At 44.5% G+C, this 21042-nt stretch overlaps 1 protein-coding gene across 3 annotated transcripts in view; it reads right to left on the reverse strand.

Annotated features, from left to right (window-relative positions):
* spata17 (spermatogenesis associated 17) overlaps positions 1 to 21042 on the reverse strand; it is a 54672-nt gene that overhangs the window by 18617 nt on the left and 15013 nt on the right. For 2 of the 3 annotated variants that reach the window (XR_003782951.2, XM_010879075.3), the window contains exons 7-9: positions 19945 to 20154; positions 16301 to 16449; positions 9605 to 9740 (exon numbers count right to left, since the gene is read on the reverse strand). Coding sequence is in view for 1 of the 3 variants with exons in the window: in XM_010879075.3 (XP_010877377.2) it covers positions 9605 to 9740; positions 16301 to 16449; positions 19945 to 20154 (495 nt within the window). In the remaining 2 variants the exon portion in view is untranslated. The remainder of the gene's footprint in view (positions 1 to 9604; positions 9741 to 16300; positions 16450 to 19944; positions 20155 to 21042) is intronic. The other variant, XR_003782952.2, reaches the window with a different exon arrangement.

The raw sequence follows: 21042 nt of genomic DNA on the forward strand, positions 1-21042 counted from the left end.
CACTGATGCCCATTGGTGTTACTCCTCCAGAATCTTCACTGCCGCAACAGTATTTAATCTGCTGCCATGGAAAACAGCTTTTAACTTCTGAGAAAAGAATATCAAACAATGTGGTCCTCAAGCCAGGCTACAATGCATCTGTCCTCCAGGGGCATAGTTGTGAGGCAGTGGGAATTCATCTCCAAATCATCTCCAAGATAATGACAGGTCACGCTGAGATAAGCCTCTGTGGTGATGCTTGTCTAAACATCTGCAGTGAGTGCAAAGCAGTCAGCTTCTTTAAGGACTTTCTTTACATTCCTTTTCATCTTGTGTGACATTGGGGGAATGGTGTACGTGGAATGGAAAGTGGCGATCATGTTTCAAAATGCTTCATCACTCACCATTGAAACTGGGTGCATGTCTGTGATGATCTCGTTTATGAACCTATCTGTTCGAAATCTTTGACTGTTGAGGTAAACATGTCCAGGCTCTCTGAACGAAAGTCAGAGTCTGATTCCCCCTTGAATAGATGCTTTCTCTTCAAAGGTCGAAATGCTGTAATAAAAAAGAAGGTTCAGTCTTGAAGCTACAAACAAAGATGTTTTTGAAACTTTTTAGACTGAAATGTTCTGAAACTTCGGAGATCTGTTGCCTTTAATTGCTAGGACCAGTAAAGTCCTTTGGAAAGTCCTTCTAATCCTGGGACCAGTAAAGTCCTTCTAATCCTGGGACCAGTAAAGTCCTTTGGAAAGTCCTTTTAATCCTGGGACCAGGAAAGTCCTTCTAATCCTGGGACCAGGAAAGTCCTTTGGAAAGTCCTTCAAATCCTGGGACCAGGAAAGTCCTCAACATTCACAGCCATTTTTTATTTATAGAAACAATGAAACACAAAATTCTAATTGCGGATTTTTTTGTAATTGAAACACAGATGCCCAGACTGGGGAGAAGAAGAGGACAATTCAACAGAGCACCACAAACCAGTGATGATGACAGTCAAGCAGAGCGCAGATGAAGGCAGGACCATCCCATTTGTGATAGGGACCTGGAATATTAGACCTTAACAGACGGTGTGACAAAAGTTAGTGACTAGGACAAGACAGATGAGAGGAAAGAGGAGTAGAAGGTGTAGGTGAAGGAGAAACTGAAGGAGAAGTCACATATTACACAGAGTGGGAGAGATGCAAAGCCAAGAGAGGGGAGTTCAAACGAGACACAGCTGAATGACTCGGAGTCAGTGAGTTTGAAGAGACTGAGGCCATCAAATTGAAGAAGCAGAAGCGAAAAGAGCTGGCAGAGAAGATGGAGGAGAAAAGATTGGAGATATAAGCAGAACTCCTGAAGGAAAATGAGAAAAACAGGAATGAGTAGGTAAAGAAATAACTAGAAACAACTTTTCTTTAATTTGTTCATGATTTTTAAAATGTTCATGTCTTTCATTAATTAGGAGCCCCTAAATAAGACTACAGAGGAAGGGAAAAGGAAAGCAGAGGCCGCAAAATTCAAGTAAAAGTGTAGCATGTTCACTAGACTGAAACGCTGAAGGAGGAGAACCGGAGAAAGCAGTGCACAACCTGGAGGGTAGAATGAACCTAAATGATAACTTCCAAGGCCCCAGCAAAACAGAAAGTGACACAGGTGAGTTCAGAGGAGCAGAAGGGAAAGGCAGATAGGAAGGTGGAGAGGGTCAAGGCACTGCTTATTCCCAAGACAAAGAACTGCAAATTCAAGTCATTTCTTTTTAATTTATCTTAAAACTATCACATATAGCAGTGCAAAGATGATACCCCCCCCCCTCAATTATATTAATATCAAGCATAATTAAAAAGTAATGAAGTGGATGGATTTTTATTTCAATTTCTTTTTAACATGTGCTAGTTTCTCCCTATCAATATGATTGTTAATGAGTCTTTTACTGACAGGAAAGAAAGAGACCCCTGGGTTTCATTAAAGCCCATAGCTGTTACACACCATGGGGATGAAAAGGGCCAAATATTTACACTACCTTTAGAAGTGCATTAAAGGGGGCCATTGCTGTTACACACCATGGGGATGAAAAGGACCAAATATTTACACTACCTTTACGAGTGCATTAAATGGGGCCATAGCTGTTACACACCATGGGGATGAAAAGGGCTAAATATTTACACTACCTTTAGGAGTGCATTAAATGGGGCCATAGCTGTTACACACCATGGGGATGAAAAGGGCCAAATATTTACACCAACTTTAGGAGTGCATTAAAGGGCATAGCTGTTACACACCAGGGGATGAAAAGGGCTAAATATTTACCCTACCTTTAGGAGTGCATTAAAGGGCATAGCTGTTACACACCAGGGGATGAAAAGGGCTAAATATTTACCCTACCTTTAGGAGTGCATTAAAGGGCATAGCTGTTACACACCATGGGGATGAAAAGGGCTAAATATTTACACTACCTTTAACAGTGCTATCTATATTGTATTTCATGTCAAATTATCTCTCAAGCTCAGTAAGAACTGTTAGTCCTGCCTTCACCTCCTTCTCCTCCTCTGTCCCTCCTCTCATTTACTTCTCATTCCAGTTGGTTTTCTTGCTCTCTGGTCCTTATAATGTCAGAAAATATAATAGCATACGTGTGGTGAGCAATATATTTCCTGGGGCTGTGGTACAAGCATGATTCTAAATATAAAATATAAAATAAATTCAGATTACTTGATAATATAAAATGAAAGCTTGAGAATGAATCACAAGTAAAATTGTGATAATTGAAACAGGAATAAGGCTTATTAGCTGCTGATTAAAGGTGTATTAAGTAGACACATGGATAGAGACAGTAACACTACAGCAACAGTAGCCAGCTGGGTCTGTCCTGTCTCCTTTGTCTCTTCTGATTGAAATGTTTATGAAGTCAGACCTGAAATAGAACTAACGCAGGAAAGTGAAGTTAAGGATAAAACATGTCTGCATTCATGTTTTTTTGTTGTTGCAGTAAATCTGTTAAGCTCTCTGAACTCAATCTATGTGGTTGGGTCGGCTTGCAGAGATAAATGTCTGGTTCTTGGAACAGGTGTCGACAAAGTGGGCCGGGTGTGGCTCTGAAGAACTGAAGGACAATGTAAAGACAACTAGGACTATAAAACAGGGGTGTCAACCCCTGTGGTCCAGCCAAGTGGTCAAGCCAAGTGATCCAGCCAAGTGGTCCAGCCAAGTGATCCAGCCAAGTGGTCCAGTCAAGTGGTCCACCTAAGTGATCCAGCCAAGTGGTCCAGTCAAGTGGTCCAGCCAAGTGGTCCAGCCAAGTTATCCTGTCAAGTGGTCCAGCCAAGTGATACAGCCAAGTGGTCCAGTCAAGTGGTCCACCTAAGTGATCCAGCCAAGTGGTCAAGTCGTGGATCGGACTCCTTGAGTGGAAGGGGGAAGGTCGTGGTTTGTGTGGGTGGGGTGCAGGAGGGAGGGGCGTTACAACCAGCCTAGTGCGATTGGCAATTTTGATATTAACTTAATTAATTGTCCAGCTCTAACATGAAGATTTAGCCCCTAATGGGTAAGTCTTCTTCTATTAATTTTCCGTTATTTTACCTGGTATGCTGAGAACATATTCTTATTAGAGCAACAACCTGGGAGGAACCTGGCAGGGAACTATGCTCAGGCTCACAATGACAGGCTTTTTCAAATTGTCGGCTCAGGGATTAGAACTAGTGAACTTTCATTTACTGGCCCAATGTCGTCCCGTCGTCCCCATATCATACTCTGATATCAGAGAACATGGCTGAAAATGGAGGGCTATTGTTATGAGGAACTAACCCATCCCACATAAATATCTCTTACAACAGATTTTTGGATGAGTATTTGTTAGTGTTACATAAAGGCGCAACTTCCAAGGTAGACAGGCCTTAATGAGAACACACAAGCCACACCACGTCCAAAAAGCAAAACACAATGAAAGCAAGCTTGAGTCCAGCTGAATCTGCAGTAGAATGTAGGATGGAAGCAGATGTAGGGTTCCTTAACTATGTATTAAATCAATACACAGACCGATAGACAGACAGACAGAAAGACAGGTATGCTCATTAACCAAACACATAATCCTAACCACACCCACGCACAGCCACAACCAAACACATACAACAATAGCCGCACACACACAAACTTGCACAGCCACAAACACAGACAACCACACATGCGTTCACACACACACACACACACACATGCTCATACATACCCACTCAGATACACACTTGCTTGTGCACATACAGACGAACACACTCAGACACACACCTACCTGGCTGTCTAATGAATCTTCATCCGCTTGCGTTCCTTTCCCATTGACTCAGGAGAAGATAATGATGGATATGTTGATTTTCAAATGCCTTTCTGATTTAATCATTTTCTTTCTTTCCTCTAACCTTCCCTATTTATTCTTACTACCTCTTTTTTCTGTGTGTGTGTGTGTGTGTGTGTCTTCGTGTATGTGTGTGTGTGTGTGTGTGGGTGTGCATGTATGCCTGTGTGTGTGTGTGTGTGTGTGTAAAGTATTATTGTACGAGCGGGTGTATGTGCGGGGTGTGCGTGTGTGTGCAGGCTCTCTCTGACTCCTCATTGGTAGGCAGAAGAGGTAAGCAACAAGCAGGACATTCATCACGAGCCAGACGAATGACAAAGGATTACTAGTTAGACAGTGTAATAAGCACCATCTAATTTCCTCTTTAGAATCAATTTATGTTTCCCATCTTCATCACAGGAAAAATCTTCCCTACTGAGAAATTAAGGAGTCAAAAAAGACCTTTTCCATCATCAGAGATACAAGTAGAGAAGGCTGACTGGGCTGAGGTAATGGCTTGGTGGTTTCTGATTAAACTGTCTAAATTATCATCACTTCCTCTGTCTGTCTCTCTGACCATCTTTCTGTCAGTCTGCCTGTCTCTCTGATCATCTTTCTGTCAGTCTGTCTGTCTCTCTGATCATCTTTCTGTCAGTCTGTCTGTCTCTCTGATCATCTTTCTGTCAGGCGGGCTGTCTGTCAGTCTGTCTGTCTGTCTGGCCATCTGTGTTAAATAATGACTGTTAGGTCTGCATCCTGAAGTATAATGGAAGTCAAATGTACTGAACCTAAATTAACCTATGTATTTGAATAATATCTGCAACGATGGCTCAGGGTAGTCCAGTAGTGGAATACACACATACATTCACAGTGTACTGAGTATTTACAACAGTTATGCCTCTTGTAACGAAATTCAACTTTCATCAGCCAGGTACGATGCAGCCAAATATAAATGATTTGCCTATAAATATGAACTAACACTTCAGTTAATTCGGTGCAGACACATGTTTAATTTACAGCTACAGAGAATAAAAAAAAAACATACATTTACATTGAGATTTGTCACTTCACAGGAGAAAATGTCAGGGATTATTCAGAAATTGTAATCAAGTTGGTTGATTCCCGTTTAAGTCTCATTTATCTCACCTCTAGTGACAGGTGACTCCCATGGGGAAAATAGCCATTTAATCAGATGAAGACATAACATTATGCTCCACTAAATAAGTGCCCAGGGTGCCACCATTTGTTGTGAACTGGATGCAGTAACTTCAACAACAGCAGCCTGTTGCTAACATGGTCACAAGAAAGTCTTAATCTTCAAGTCTCGAGTCAAGTATGAAGTAATGGTGGGAAAAGTCCCAAGTTGGGCTGTCACAGTTATTTCATAATTGCCTGATCACGATTATTTGACCCAAATTACAATAACTTTTATCAGAATATTAAGATTTCAATGTGAATAAGGGAGTTTTATGCCAATGTTATACTTGTCTCATCAAATACCATGCAAATTACAGTGGTGCTCAAAAGTTTTCATAGCCTTGGAGAATTGGTAATATATGTACCATTTGTAAAGCAAACACGAGCGAACAGGCTAAACACGTCTTTTATTTCTTATGGGATTCACATTCAACTGTAGGTCATAACAGAATGGCACAATCATAAAACAAAACATGGCAAGAAAGAAAAAAATAAACTGACCCCTGTTCAAAAGTCTGCATACCCTTAGTTCTTAATACTGTGTATTGCCCCCTTTAGCATCAATGACAGCATGCAGTCTTTTGTAATAGTTGTCTATGAGGCCCTGCATTCTTGCAGGTGGTATAGTTGCCCATTTGTCTTAGCAAATGCCTCCAGGTCATGCAAATTCTTTGATCGTCTTGCATGAACCGCATGTTTGAGATCTCCCCAGAGTGGCTTGATGATATTAAGGTCAGGAGACTGTGATGGCCACACCAGAACCATCACCTTTTTCTGCTGTATCCACTGGATGGTCAACTTGGCCTTGTGCTTAGGGTCACTGTCATGCTGGAAAGTCCAAGAGCGACCCATGCGCAGTTTTAGTGCAGAAGAATGCAAATTGTCTGCCAGTATTTTCTGATAAAATGCTACATTCATCAAGCCATCAATTTTCACAAGATTCCCTTGGGGGAGCTCACACACCCAAAACATCAGTGAGCCACCACCATGCTTCACAGTGGGGATGGCATTCTGTTCACTATAGGACTTGTTGACCCCTCTCCAAACATAGCAATTATGGTTGTGACCGTAAAGCTCTATTTTGGTCTCATCACTCCAAATGACAGTGTGCCAGAAGCTGTGAGGCGTGTCAAGGTGTGGTCAGGCATATTGTAACCAGGCTTTTTTGTGGTATTGGTGCAATAAAGGTTTCTTTCTGTCAACTCGACCATGCAGCTCATTTTTGTTCAAGTATTTTCATATAGTGCTCCTTGAAACCACCACACTGTCTTTTTCCAGAGCAGCCTGTATTTCTCCTGAGGTTACCTGTGTGTTTTTCTTTGTATCCCAAACAATTCTTCTGTCAGTTTTGGCTGAAATCTTTCTTGGTCTATGTGACCGTGGCTTGGTATCAAGAGATCCCTGAATTTTCCACTTCCTAATAAGTGATTGAACTGTACTGACTGGTATTTGCAAGGCTTTGGATATCTTTTTATAGCCTTTTCCATCTTTATAAAGTTCCATTACCTTGTTACGTAGGTCTTTTGACAGTTCTTTTCTGCTCCCCATGGCTCTGTATCTAGCCTGCTCAGTGCATCCACGTGAGAGCTAACAAATTAAATGACTATTTATACACTAATTGCAATTTAACAAGCCACAGGTGTGGAAAATTCACCTTTAATTGCCATGTTCACCTGTGTGTGTCACATTGTGTGTCTGTAACAAGGCCAAACATTCAAGGGTAAACTATTGATCAGGGCCATTTGGGTGATTTCTGTTTTCATTATGATTTAAAAAGGAGCCACACAACTGCGTGATAATAAATGGCTTCATATGATCACTTTCCTTAAAAGAAAGAAAATTTTTTGCATGATAAGTCATTCAAAGTTAATGCCAAAATGTCACAGTTTCTGTCAAGGTATGAAAACATATGAGCACAACTGTATTTCAATATAATATAAATAATGTATTTCTAGATGTTTTTTTGTAGTCAGTCAATGTCAGATGTACTGAGGGTTGTGAAAAAAAGTATTTTTTCTTGTACTAAGAGTGGTGAAATATTACCACAAACTTGTGTGAATAGTACCAAAGCATCTAGAAAAAACTGAAATAAAAACAAGCTAGCCTTCATTAAAATACTATATGGCTTGGTTATATATATATAAAAAAATATATATAATACTTGCATACACAATCACAACATTTACGGATTTGGTTTGAATTCTGACTAAACAAAAAAATGTGTGAATTTTGGAGCAATTATTTTTCCTGGGAGCGAAGAGACGTTTTGAGCAGAGTGATGGGAAAGGCGTGGAATGGTGGAGAAAAGTGTAACCTTCACTTTGAGAATGATGAGCGGAATTTCCTGGCTGGTACCACTTTATATAATATTTCTTATGATTTTCAAAAATGAAAAATATTTGTATTCAATGCGTGCCTTGCACAAACATGTCTGTTTGTGTGACTGTCAGACCTGAGATGGACAAAAAAAAAGAGGGTGGGGTCAAATGTGGGTGGAGTCAAGCATAAGACTCCACCCACACTGAGCCAAACCCCAAACTGTACACTGCTGTCAGGGGTACATGTTGACAGCTGAACGCTTGGCCTACTTTGAGTGACATTGAGAATAGTCAAACTAGGGGTGAATTATTGTCGTAATGTCCTGCCCACCCTCATACAATGGATACGTGTTGAGAAAACTAGGGTTTTGAGATTAGAGGAAGGTGCTGGGAAAAGTCCCTGGAGTCATAGAAGTCAAGATCATATTAAGTCACAAGTCAGAGGCATCAAGTCAAAGTCAAGTCGCAAGTGTTTTCTCTTTTTACCAAGTCAAGTTTCAAAAATATGTGAGTCGCACTCGAGTCCAAGTCATGTGACTCGAGTCCAAGTCATGTGACTCGGGTCCACATCTCTAGCCGCTGCTTACTTACAAACCTCTCAAAAGGATGTGTGTGTGTCCTAATCCAGCCATTGTGTAGTGAGATACTATATGTGTGCTAACCAGCAGCAGGGCTCTAGCTGTCCAGCTGAATAACTGACTTGGCCTGACTGCTAGACTGACAGAGACGACAAACAGACACACCACGGTAACACGCCAGCCCAGTCACCTCTAAACAAACAGAGAGCGGACGAGACCCAGAGTGAGAGACAGAAAGTGGGGGTAAAATGTTCTTCTGAACCATGGTACCACAAACCTTGACACATACTCACAAATTGCCTTAGTATTATTGTAACAGGGTGTATAAAGCCAGAAACATCTCTACCCAAGACAAGACTATTCAGGGGAAATCACCTCCATCACACCTCCCCCAGAACGGTGTCCAGGGTCATGGACACGTCCCACACCTCCCCCAGAACAGTGTCCAGGGTCATGGACACGTCCCCCACCTCCCCCAGAACAGTGTCCAGGGTCATGGACACCTCCCACACCTCCCCCAGAACAGTGTCCAGGGTCATGGACACGTCCCACACCTACCCCAGAACAGTGTCCAGGGTCATGGACACGTCCCCCACCTCCCCCAGAACAGTGTCCAGGGTTATGGACACGTCCCCCACCTCCCCCAGAACAGTGTCCAGGGTCTTGGAGACAGACAACGTACCCGCCACCTTATTTATCTTATTCTCAGGGAAGTGTTCCCTCGTTCCCCACGTTTCCAGGCAATCGGCGTGTGTGTGTGTGTGTGTGCTGCAGGGCCGTGGCTGCTGGGAACAGACCTAATAAAGAACCCTGATCCATGAAAGGCCTTGAGCAAAGATACACTCAATTACCTAATGCCTGTGATGGGGGGGCCGGGCCACACTGCTGATGCCTCGGCCCTGCTCGTCCCCCCCCCAGCCTCACCACGTATGCTGTGGGTTGGGGGATTTGGAGACAGAGAGGCAGTGCGTGTGTGTGTGCGCGTGTGTGGATGTGTGTGAGAGTGTATGGATTTATTAAATTGCTGTCAGGTTTGACAAATTTGTATAGCTGAAGTCGGGAGATTATGTTAGAGCGTGATTTTTTCAGCGTTGCTTTTTGCACTGAGACTGTGTCTTCCAATACTGCATAGACACATCTTCTGTAATAGCTTCATGTCTGAAACTAAGGAGATTGTTGAAAGAACAAAAAAAAAAAGAGATGACTTCAGTAACACAGAATTCCTTTACCTTTTTCCCCAGCAGATTATCAGGGCGCTCCTCTCTGAAGTGTTTGTTTCCGTATGGGACAGGCTGAAAGGATGAGGAGGTATGGATCATCCTCTCATACCTCCTGTTCTGATGGGCCTTGGAGAATGGCTGAAACCTGGAGAGGAGAGGGGAGAAGCCTGATGAAGTCTCAAGTCGGCAATATTGACACCGAGGTCAATATTTATTTACTACATTATCTATCTTCAGTAGAATCTAGAACACCTGCCAAACACTGAAGCAATATCTAAGATCATTTATATATCCTAGATAGGACAATCCCAAGAAGGGCCTTTTCTTTTATCACTGTAGATGTTCAATGTGTGGCTGCGTATTGTTCTTATTTTTTGTTTGTTTGTTGGTGTTCAGGGTAAATAGTTGTTGCTGAGGAGGAATGCCAGCTGTTAATTACCGTCAGGTTGATTTTGTAAATTGCACCCCAGAGACTTGGCCTGGGGGAAGATATATCCTGCAGGGGGGGGTGGGGGGCTACAAAACTAAAACTAAATACACATTAACCTCACCTAAAAGGGAGTTTGTACAGTACACCCTGGTCAGTCCATGCGGATACCATGTTGTTTTTGGACCATAACATTAAGCCCTGTGTTAAATCATATACTCAGTGTGGCCTTTCCAAGAGCTACTAAACTGGGCTAAAGCGTGGCATGTCCTAGTGGAACTAGGAGAGGAAGATACACAGGACGGCATGAAAGCCGGGCATTGTCCCTTTAAGTGATGGGCCTGCATGGTATGTTCACACAGACACACACACACACACACACACACACACAAACACAGCTAAGGAGGCACAGACGCTCCTTGGCCACCAGGGACCCTGTTCTCTCCTAGAAGACAGATCACCCAGCAGTCCTAGCTAATGTGCACATGGGAGGGACATCAGTGGCGTGATATTAATGTGGCCCCAATGTCCCAGGATGCAGTGGGCTCGGCCGCCGCTCGCCTTGCCGGCTGGTTCCACTCACGGCTCTCATTGCTTCCCGATTGCCTTTTAATAGGCTAGTTTTTATTCATTCAGGGCCATTAAGGAAAGTTTGACTCCTCACCGGGGATGTTTGGGCTGAGGCCGAGCGGCTGGGCCCGGTGACAACACACACACAACACACAAACACACACAGGACTAAAATCACACACAACATGAGGAGATACACATGTTCCCTTACACACACACACACACACACACACACACACACAGTGACTGCCACCAATCACCGACAGAGGGGGAGGGAGAGGAACATGATGAAGAGGGGGGAGAACGGGGGGTTGTTGAGTTGATCAGTCTCCTGTGTCCATAAGGGACTACATAAACTGTTTTCATTCGGCTGAAACAGGCGTGTGTGTGTGTGGGGGACCACAAAAAGTCTGTTGTTTCAGTCAGCTGAGACGTATAATCTGCCTGTTAAACCTGTACTCTCGGAGGCGTTAGGCTGTGTGTGGCCGGGGTGAGAACGGACCGCACTGCTCTCTTTTTGACGGTTGACTGGGGTGTCTTTGTGTCTGATGGGGGCCTAGGCACGGCTGGCTTGGCATATCGGTCCTGTGTGTCACCTCTTGAAGAGCAAATCAGGAGCACTAATTTGTTATTATTCCATGCAAATCCACTGCAAACATTTTGTACAGCAAGTTATTGCATGCCTTTGTAGCCAACATCATGCTATTCTGTGATGGTTCATAGCATTGCCGTTTTTTAGCTAAGCAAACATTTTGCTAAACTACTAAATCAAAGGTTAAAGTTTGATATTGACAGGTAAACTACAGCGCGTTCCAAATTATTATGCAAATTATATTTTACACAGGTTTTCCAAAATAGTCAATGCAAATGACAGTCAGTATAAGTTTCAAGTCATCAACCGTCAGGGTATAAGTTGCATTTCATTGAACAAACCACCCAATGAAAAGTATAAAACAGTATGCAACAGAAAATGGTAATTTGTTGAACTTGCAGAATTAGGAGGTCATATTTACTGAAATCAAAAGCAATTTCAATCAAACATCTTAACAGGGCAAGTTACATGTCACATAGGACCCCTTCTTTGATATCACCTTCACAATTCTTGCATCCATTGAACTTGTGAGTTTATGGTGAGTTTCTGCTTGAATTTCTTTGCAGGATGTCAGAATAGCCTCCCATAGCTGCTGTTTTGATGCAAACTGCCTCCCACTCTCATAGATCTTTTGCTTGAGGATGCTCCAAACGTTCTCAATAGGGTTGAGGTCAGGGGAGGATGGGGGCCACACCATGAATTTCTCTCCTGTTATGCCCATAGCAGCCAATGACACAGAGTCATTCTTTGCAGCATGAGATGGTGCACTGTCAGGCATGAAGATGATTTTTCTACGGAAGGCACTGTTCTTCTTTTTGTACCATGGAAGAAAGTGGTCAGTCAGAAACTCTATATCCTTTGCCGAGGTCATTTTCAAATCTTCAGGGACCATAAAGGGGCCTACCAGCTCTCTCCCCATGATTCCAGCCCAAAACATGACTTCGCCACCTCATTGATGACGTTGCAGACTTATTGGGACATGGTGGCCATCCACCAACCATCCACTACTCCATCCACCTGGACCATCCACCAACCATCCACTACTCAATCCACCTGGACCATCCACCAACCATCCACTACTCAATCCACCTGGACCATCCACCAACCATCCACTACTCAATCCACCTGGACCATCCACCAACCATCCACTACTCCATCCATCTGGACCATCCACCAACCATCCACTACTCCATCCACCTGGACCATCCACCAACCATCCACTACTCCATCCACCAACCATCCACTACTCCATCCACCTGGACCATCCACCAACCATCCACTACTCAATCCACCTGGACCATCCACCAACCATCCACTTCTCCATCCATCTGGACCATCCACCAACCATCCACTACTCCATCCACCTGGACCATCCACCAACCATCCACTACTCCATCCACCAACCATCCACTACTCCATCCACCTGGACCATCCACCAACCATCCACTACTCAATCCACCTGGACCATCCACCAACCATCCACTACTCCATCCATCTGGACCATCCACCAACCATCCACTACTCCATCCACCTGGACCATCCACCAACCATCCACTACTCCATCCACCTGGACCATCCACCAACCATCCACTACTCCATCCATCTGGACCATCCACCAACCATCCACTACTCCATCCATCTGGACCATCCACCAACCATCCACTACTCCATCCATCTGGACCATCCACCAACCATCCACTACTCCATCCATCTGGACCATCCACCCACCATCCACTACTCCATCCACCAACCATCCACTACTCCATCCATCTGGACCATCCACCAACCATCCACTACTCCATCCACCTGGACCATCCACCAACCATCCACTACTCCATCCACCTGGACCATCCACCAACCATCCACTACTCCATCCATCTGGACCATCCACCAATCATCCACTACTCCATCCATCTGGACCATCCACCAACCATCCACTACTCCATCCATCTGGACCATCCACCAACCATCCACTACTCCATCCATCTGGACCATCCACCCACCATCCACTACTCCATCCACCAACCATCCACTACTCCATCCATCTGGACCATCCACCCACCATCCATTACTCCATCCATCTGGACCATCCACCAACCATCCACTACTCCATCCATCTGGACCATCCACCAACCATCCACTACTCCATCCATCTGGACCATCCACCAACCATCCACTACTCCATCCATCTGGACCATCCACCCACCATCCACTACTCCATCCACCAACCATCCACTACTCCATCCATCTGGACCATCCACCCACCATCCACTACTCCATCCATCATGGACCATCCACCAACCATCCACTACTCCATCCATCTGGACCGTCCACCAACCATCCACTACTCCATCCATCTGTACCATCCAGGGTTGCATGGCATTCATTAGTAAACAAGACTGTTTGAAAATAAGTCTTCATGTATTTCTGGGCCCACTGCAACCGTTTCTGCTTGTGAGCATTGGTTAGGGGAGGCCGAATAGTAGGTTTATGCACAACTGCAAGCCTCTGGAGCATCCTACACCTTGAGGTTTGTGAGACTCCAGAGGCACCAGCAGCTTCAAATACCTGTTTGCTGCTTTGTAATGGCAGTTTAGCAGCTGCTCTCTTAATCCGATGAATATGTCTGGCAGTAACCTTCCTCATTGTGCCTTTACCTGCACAAACCCGTCTGTGCCTGGAATCAGCCACACATCTCTTTACAGAACGATGATCACGCTTAGGTTTTGGTGAAAAATCTAATGTTTTCATACCCTGTCCAAGGCATTGCACTATTTGACGTTTTTCCGCAGCAGAGAGATCCTTTTTCTTTCCCATACCGCTTGAAAACTGTGGCCTGCTTAATAATGTGGAACATCCTTCTTAAGTAGTGTGCTTTTAATTGGGCTCACCTGGCAAACTAATTATCACAGGTGTCTGAGATTGATTTCAGTGATCCAGAGAGCCCGGAGACACAATACCATCCATGAGTTTGATTGAAAAACTAAATATTGAATGTTTATGACACTTAATTCCAATTTGCATAATAATTTGAAAAGGAGTGTATATTTTGAAGCTACACCTGTCCTGGTAAAGTAGTCTGACTGACGCCACTATCCGCTCAGGTATGCACTGAAATATATTTCTATTACAGTGGCATTTTATTTCTTATGTATGTATTCTAGTACTTAGGATAATAAACTATACAATGAGGTTACATCAGCAAGAACGAGGCTGTTTCCAAGATGCCTAATGTTTTTGGACAGATAAACATTATCTACAATAAAGGAGTCATGTTAAGTACTTAGTTACATATCCTTAATATGCAAGGGTTTTTTCTGTACACTTCAGAATTCATTCTGCTTAATCATCACTGAAGGCACATCAATCTGTTCCAGTTGACCAGAACTACATTATCAACCCATAACACTATCTCCAACACATTTCAAAGATAAGGTGGTATGATTTAGATAACGGGCAATTCGGTTTTCTCTCAACACTTTCCGCTTTCCATCAATCTGATGCAGGTTAATCAGTGTCTAATTTGTGCCGTATACTTTATTCCAGAACTCTACAGGCTGTTTTAGCAAACTGAAACCTGCACGTTCTGTTCTTGAGGCTAATTAGTGGTCTCAACACATCAAACAGTTTGTGTACGTCCAGTGTTTTGGCTGTCTCCAATTCATTTATTCTGAATGATGACATAAACACTTCTGGTCCTTTTTTTTCCAGACAACAGCAACAGACTGCAAATGTCTACAATCAAGACAAAAAATGTATAACTTGATTTATTCACTGGCGATTCAAACAAGCACACCTGCCCAAAAAGAAACCAAAAGAACGAAGGCTTTTTTGCTTCGAACATTTGAATCGTCTTTTTCCATTAAAATCTAGAACCTGCTTCACCTCTACGACCCTCTAAATGTATAGCTCTGAGGGAAACGGCCAGCTGGTCCTGCTGTGTACCAGTAGCTTGATACACCTCATACAGACAGTCAGGACTGGAACAGTTAGTCTTCAGAGGTAATGTGAAGTTGACACCTCAGCCATAAGAAGCCCTCTCCACTTTAATCCCCACAAATGCTATTATCATCACGCTACACTGGAGTGTTTGATAACTCATTAGGGACACATTCAACTAGAGAGGGAGGAGGAGAAGGAGACACATTTTGTGTGGTCCTTTGAAATGCTGTGTGTGTGTGTGTGTGTGTGTGTGTCTGTGTGCGTGCGTGCGTGCGCTTGCCTGGCTGGTGGATCAAACGGGGGGTTAATGGCGGTTCTCCATGCCCCCAAGCAGACACCTACATTAGATATCAGATATATACATTAGCTGTCTGTGGTGTTCAGCTGTGTGTGTGTAGTGAGTATGGAGTGTGTGTGTGACTGTGTAGTGAGTATGGAGTGTGTGTGTAGTGAGTATGGAGTGTGTGTGTAGTGAGTATGGAGTGTGTGTGCCTAGTGAGTATGGAGTGTGTGTGTGTGTGTGTAGTGGGTATGGAGTGTGTGTGTGTGTGTGTTGTGAGTATGGAGTGTGTGTGTGTCTAGTGAGTATGGAGTGTGTGTGTGTCTAGTGAGTATGGAGTGTGTATGGAGTGTGTATGTGTCCATGCGTGCATGTGTGTTGTGAGTATGTAGTGTGTGTGTGTGTGTAGTGAGTATGGAGTGTGTGTGTGTATGTGTGGGTGTGTAGTGAGTATCGAGTGTGTGCGTGTAGTGAGTATGGAGTATTTATGTGTGTGGTTGTGTGTGTGTCTCGTGAGTATGGAGTGTGTGTGTGTGTGTCTATGTGTAGTGAGTATGGAGTGTGTGTGTGTGTGTAGTGAGTATGGAGTGTGTTGCAATGGGTTCAGTTTCTAGTGGTTAAACATCGGGGGCAGGCCAGTCTGTTTAACACACACTCAGGGCAGGTAATTAAAGTATACAGAGGGTTTTTCAGAGACACTCTGGTATAGTGGTATGATGAAGATCCCTGTTGTGCTGTAACCACGGCGTGGAGGTGTCATGGTGCTGGGGAGCCCTTGAATGTGCTGCTGGTCGGCCCAGAGGGCTCAGGTAGGAGTTACACACAACCCCACGGGTGCGCACACACACACACTGGCACACTAAATGGAGTAGGAGCCTGTGAGTGTGTATTTACAATGTGTCCACTGTGCGGTTCCTCCACTCCTCCAAGCGTAGCTGGTCCTGGGCCTCCTCTAGGTCGGTTATAGAGGTCTGGACCCTCAGAGAAGGTTCTAGGCTACGATGTCTCTGAGCCCACACTTCCGCGGCCTCACGGAATGGACCCTAACACACAGCAGGAAGATGGGAGAACAATTATTCCCACATAGGAAGCATTACTGCCACAACACCAACATTCAAACATTTACCTCCATTCTAGTGCTTTAAAGTAGGTCTAAGCATTGTCCAGGTATTCCTGGTTCTTAATTGTCATCTATTTATATTCTGTCCATCTGTCTGTCTCTCTCTCTTTCCTCAATCTCTCTTTTTCTCTATATTTATTCTGAAATTTTAACTACTGGTCCAATGAAGGCCATTTTTAAATAAGAAAAATCCCTCTCGTTCTCTGTCTCTGATCCGTCCTCCCACAGGTAGTCATGGCTTAGCAGTAAACCCTCAGCCAATCCTCCACTTCCTCCAGGGACTACACATCCAGTAGAGGAACGGTGTGATGTGAAACACAGACAGGGTCTTAGATCTCCAAGTGCTTTCAGTACTGTACTTCCTGTGAACTTCACCGGCCATTATCCACAGGTCTGGGAAGTGTGTTCACTGGCCATTATCCACAGGTCTGGGAAGTGTGTTCACTGGCCATTATCCACAGGTCTGGGAAGTGTGTTCACTGGCCATTATCCACAGGTCTGGGAAGTGTGTTCACTGGCCATTATCCACAGGTCTGGGAAGTGTGTTCACTGGCCATTATCCACAAGTCTGGGAAGTGTGTTCACTGGCCATTATCCACAGGTCTGGGAAGTGTGTTCACTGGCCATTATCCACAGGTCTGGGAAGTGTGTTCACTGGCCATAATCCACAGGTCTGGGAAGTGTGTTCACTGGCCATTATCCACAGGTCTGGGAAGTGTGTTCACTGGCCATTATCCACAGGTCTGGGAAGTGTGTTCACTGGCCATTATCCACAGGTCTGGGAAGTGTGCCTTTAGACCAGGTTACTGCCGACAGACACAGATGTCTTAGTCTGGTCTAATTTAGTGGGTAATGTTCCGTACTGTACTTTAGTAACTATTAGTCAGGTTTCGTAACTTTCCCTAATCTAGTTTAGTAACTTCCCTAATCTCGATTAGACATTTTCCCTAGACTTTGTTACCTGTAACTTTTTCTAAGCTATACTCCTCCTCAAAGTGCAGTTGTGTTGCTGAGTAGCTGTTGTTCGGTGAAGTGACCTTCAGCTGTTGTTGCTCTTGGTTGGTTGGGGAGGGTAGCTAGTGGGGAGCCCCTGTCCTTGTTCCTATCACAACAGGATCAGCACCCTGGCCCGACCAGACCCAAACACTTCCCAAACAACCACCTCCACCTATCCATCAGCGCTGATGGTTATCACACTGGGGACAGACCAGGGCTTATGCACACACAACACTGGGAGCCACAGGAAGAGGGAGGTTGAGGGGGAGGAAGGGATGGAGGTGGGAGGAAAGGAAGGAGTGAGTGGGGGAGGGATATACACAGGGTGGGAGGGAGAGATGGAGCTAAAGGGGTAGGAGGGAATGAAGGAAGGAGTAAGGAAGGAAGGAAGGGAGAGGGAGTGAGCGAGGGGAGCGGGAGGGAAGGAAATGTGGGGAATAAGATAAAGGGAACAGACTGGGAAAGATAAAGGAGAGAAAAAGTGCAGGAGACAGAGAAAGATGGGGAAAGACAGAAAGTGAGAGGCGGGAGGAGAGAGGTGAGGGAGAGCTAAAGAGAGGGACAGGGCAGAAGGAGGAGGGGAAATGGGGTTGAACCCTGTCCTTAGCGAGGGTAAAACACAGATAAATAATGTAGGCTCATCTCATCCATGGAGCATTGTCAGCCTTCTAGAATGAATTCCTTTTAACAAGAGCCAGCTGGAGCCATGGCAGGGTGTCTGTCGTTCTGTGTCCGTGTCTGTCATTGTGTATGTGTCTGTCTGTGTGTCTGTGTCTTTCTTTTTCTCTGTCTGGCTGTGTGTGTCTGTCTGCCTGTCTGTGTGTATGTGTCTGTCTGTGTTTATCTGTCTGTGTGTGTCTGTCTGTGTGTGTGTCTGTGTGTATGCACAGCCTTTCAGAGCTTGGGGTGGGCTAATAAAAAGAGATGATCCACGCCTCATTTCTGCTCACTTATGTTTTACATTAATAGAAACCAATAATAGGAACCAGTTACCATAAAAGCCCTGGACCGTAAATAACACAAATGGCAAACGCCTCTCATCAAATTCTTCTCACAGCTGGACGAGATGGCACGCCGGAATCCAGAGGTACTTAAAGAATTCTTCATCAAGGCTGTTTTAAATGGCAGAGTATTCCCTGACGGAAGCCTGGTTTGATGGGCTCACTTTAATAGCGGCAGCTTGGGTTGACAGGCCCTGCTTATCTGCCTGGATCGTAGGGTCTAAACGTCTTCCAGTGGCCCCGCGAGAGACGTGCCGCCATGTTTTAATGATATCATTCTTCTTTAAGGGGAGTTTAAAGAATCATCTCACGCCACGGCGCCGTGCGCCCCCTTTCATCATCCTCACAGTGGAGAGGCCTCCTTTGATAATTGCTATGACACGTTGTTATCCCCATCTCTGGAGCCTGATTGGACCAGTCAGAGGAAGTCAGCTAACACAGGAAACAGGAAACAGTCCTCTAAAAAGCCTGAGATTTTACTAAAACTAAAACTCATACTAATAAGACCGTTACAATGCTACTAATACTGTTACTAATAAAACTGTTACACTGCTACTAATACAGTTACTAATAAGACTGTTACACTGCTACGAACACTGTTCCTAATATTACTGTTACACTGCTACAAACGCTGTTACTAATAAGACTGTTACACTGCTACAAACGCTGTTACCAATAAGACTGTTACACTGCTACTAACACTGTTACTAATATTACTGTTACACTGCTACAAACATTGTTACTAATAAGACAGTTACACTGCTACTAACGCTGTTACTAATAAGACTGTTACACTGCTACTAACACTGTCACTAATAAGACTGTTACACTGCTATGAACACTGTTCCTAAAATTCCTGTTACACTGCTACGAACGCTACTACTAATACGACTGTTCCACTGCTACGAATGCTGTTACTAATAAGACTGTTACACTGCTACTAACGCTGTAACTAATAAGACTGTTAAACTGCAACTAATACAGTTACTAATAAGACTGTTATACCTCAACTAATACTGCTATACTGGAGAGTATACTGCTATAAAGCAATATGGGAGTGGCTCAAGAACAAGAATTTTCTATACTGGGCCAGTCAACCTCCTGATCTCAGTTTCATTGAGAATGCAGCACTATTTAAAAATGGTGGTTCATCCAACCTGAACAACCTAGAGGAAATCTGTCCAGAAGTGTGGGCCAAAACCACTCCATATATTGTGTGCAAAGCTGGTACAGGCTAAGCAAATTACTTAAAGCTGTAATTACAAAGAAAGCTCTCTCTACCAAATTTGACATTTTGGGGGTTGAATACCCATCACAAATACAATTTTGCATGTCAGTGTTTTAAAAGAGAAAGAAACTAAGCTGCTGGGAAGTAGCTGTGATGACACCAACCCTTCCTCTCATTGCTGTGTCTGTCTGACCTGTGGTTTCTTGATGGGTATAGGAGGCAGGGGCTGGGCTCCATGGGCTCTGGCAATGCTGGCGCTAGAGTGTGTTGAAGGGATCCTGTTGCCCAGGCGAGAGTCTCTTTCCCTGGGAGAGGCTGTAGGCGGCTGGGGCTTGGTCCTTCTGAGTCTAAGCTCCATCTCATCTGGCTCTGGTTTAAATGGAGAATTGAATACTCCAGGGCACTGAAAGGAAGAGGACGGGAGCGAGTGAGGTGAAGTAGAGGGAATGTGAAACCAAGAGTGCAGTACACAGTGGCTTCCAACCTTTTTACGTTACTGTACCACAACCTCAATTTTACCAGTAAGTTTACGGTCATGTGTCTCTTCGGATGTACCCCCTTGTAGAACCCTCCAGGACCAGAGGTGGGTATTCCCACGACCACACCCACAACTACAACACAGGGCCAGTTGTCCTTCAATCTAACTAATGGAGTCGTCCTACTGTAGGCCTAGGCTCTGTCCCAGAGAGATTGTTCACAGACAGACAGCCAGCCAAAAAGACAGACAAAAGAATGATAATTATTCACATCAGAACGTCACCTGCTTTTGCTGGAGATCAAAGGTCTGTTAGCTAGCTACTATACAGTAGATGGAGCTAACTGCGTTGATAACAAAGATTTATTAGCTAGCGGCTAAATAGTAGATGGTGCTAACAGCGGTGATAACAAAGGTTTGTGTATTTCCCCACGTACACGTCTGTCTGTTTCTGCAGGTCCCTGGCCAAGAGGGCCTTGTGAGGCGGTATAGCGTCGTAGTGGGGGGTAACACACCCCGCCTGGCCATGCTGTGCCGAGGAAGAGCAATGATGTTGACCCACTGAACAGGGGAAGTAAATCTATGTCGGAGAGGCCACTTGTGTCCGGCGGAGTGGCTGGCGTTAAGGATCAACTATGGGAGACCCATCCATTTCCTGGTGACAAGGTCAGACAGTGGAGAAGGAAGAAGTCCCCCGCCATATGAACAGCCCACAGCCGCCCAGAGACACATAGCAAGCTCTATCCCTTCGCTCTCTTTCTTGTATGTTGTCTTTTTCACCATCATCTTCTCTTCCTGCCTCCCATATAATCAGCT

Source organism: Esox lucius, chromosome 15 (assembly GCF_011004845.1).
Source record: "Esox lucius isolate fEsoLuc1 chromosome 15, fEsoLuc1.pri, whole genome shotgun sequence".
NCBI lineage: Eukaryota > Metazoa > Chordata > Actinopteri > Esociformes > Esocidae > Esox > Esox lucius.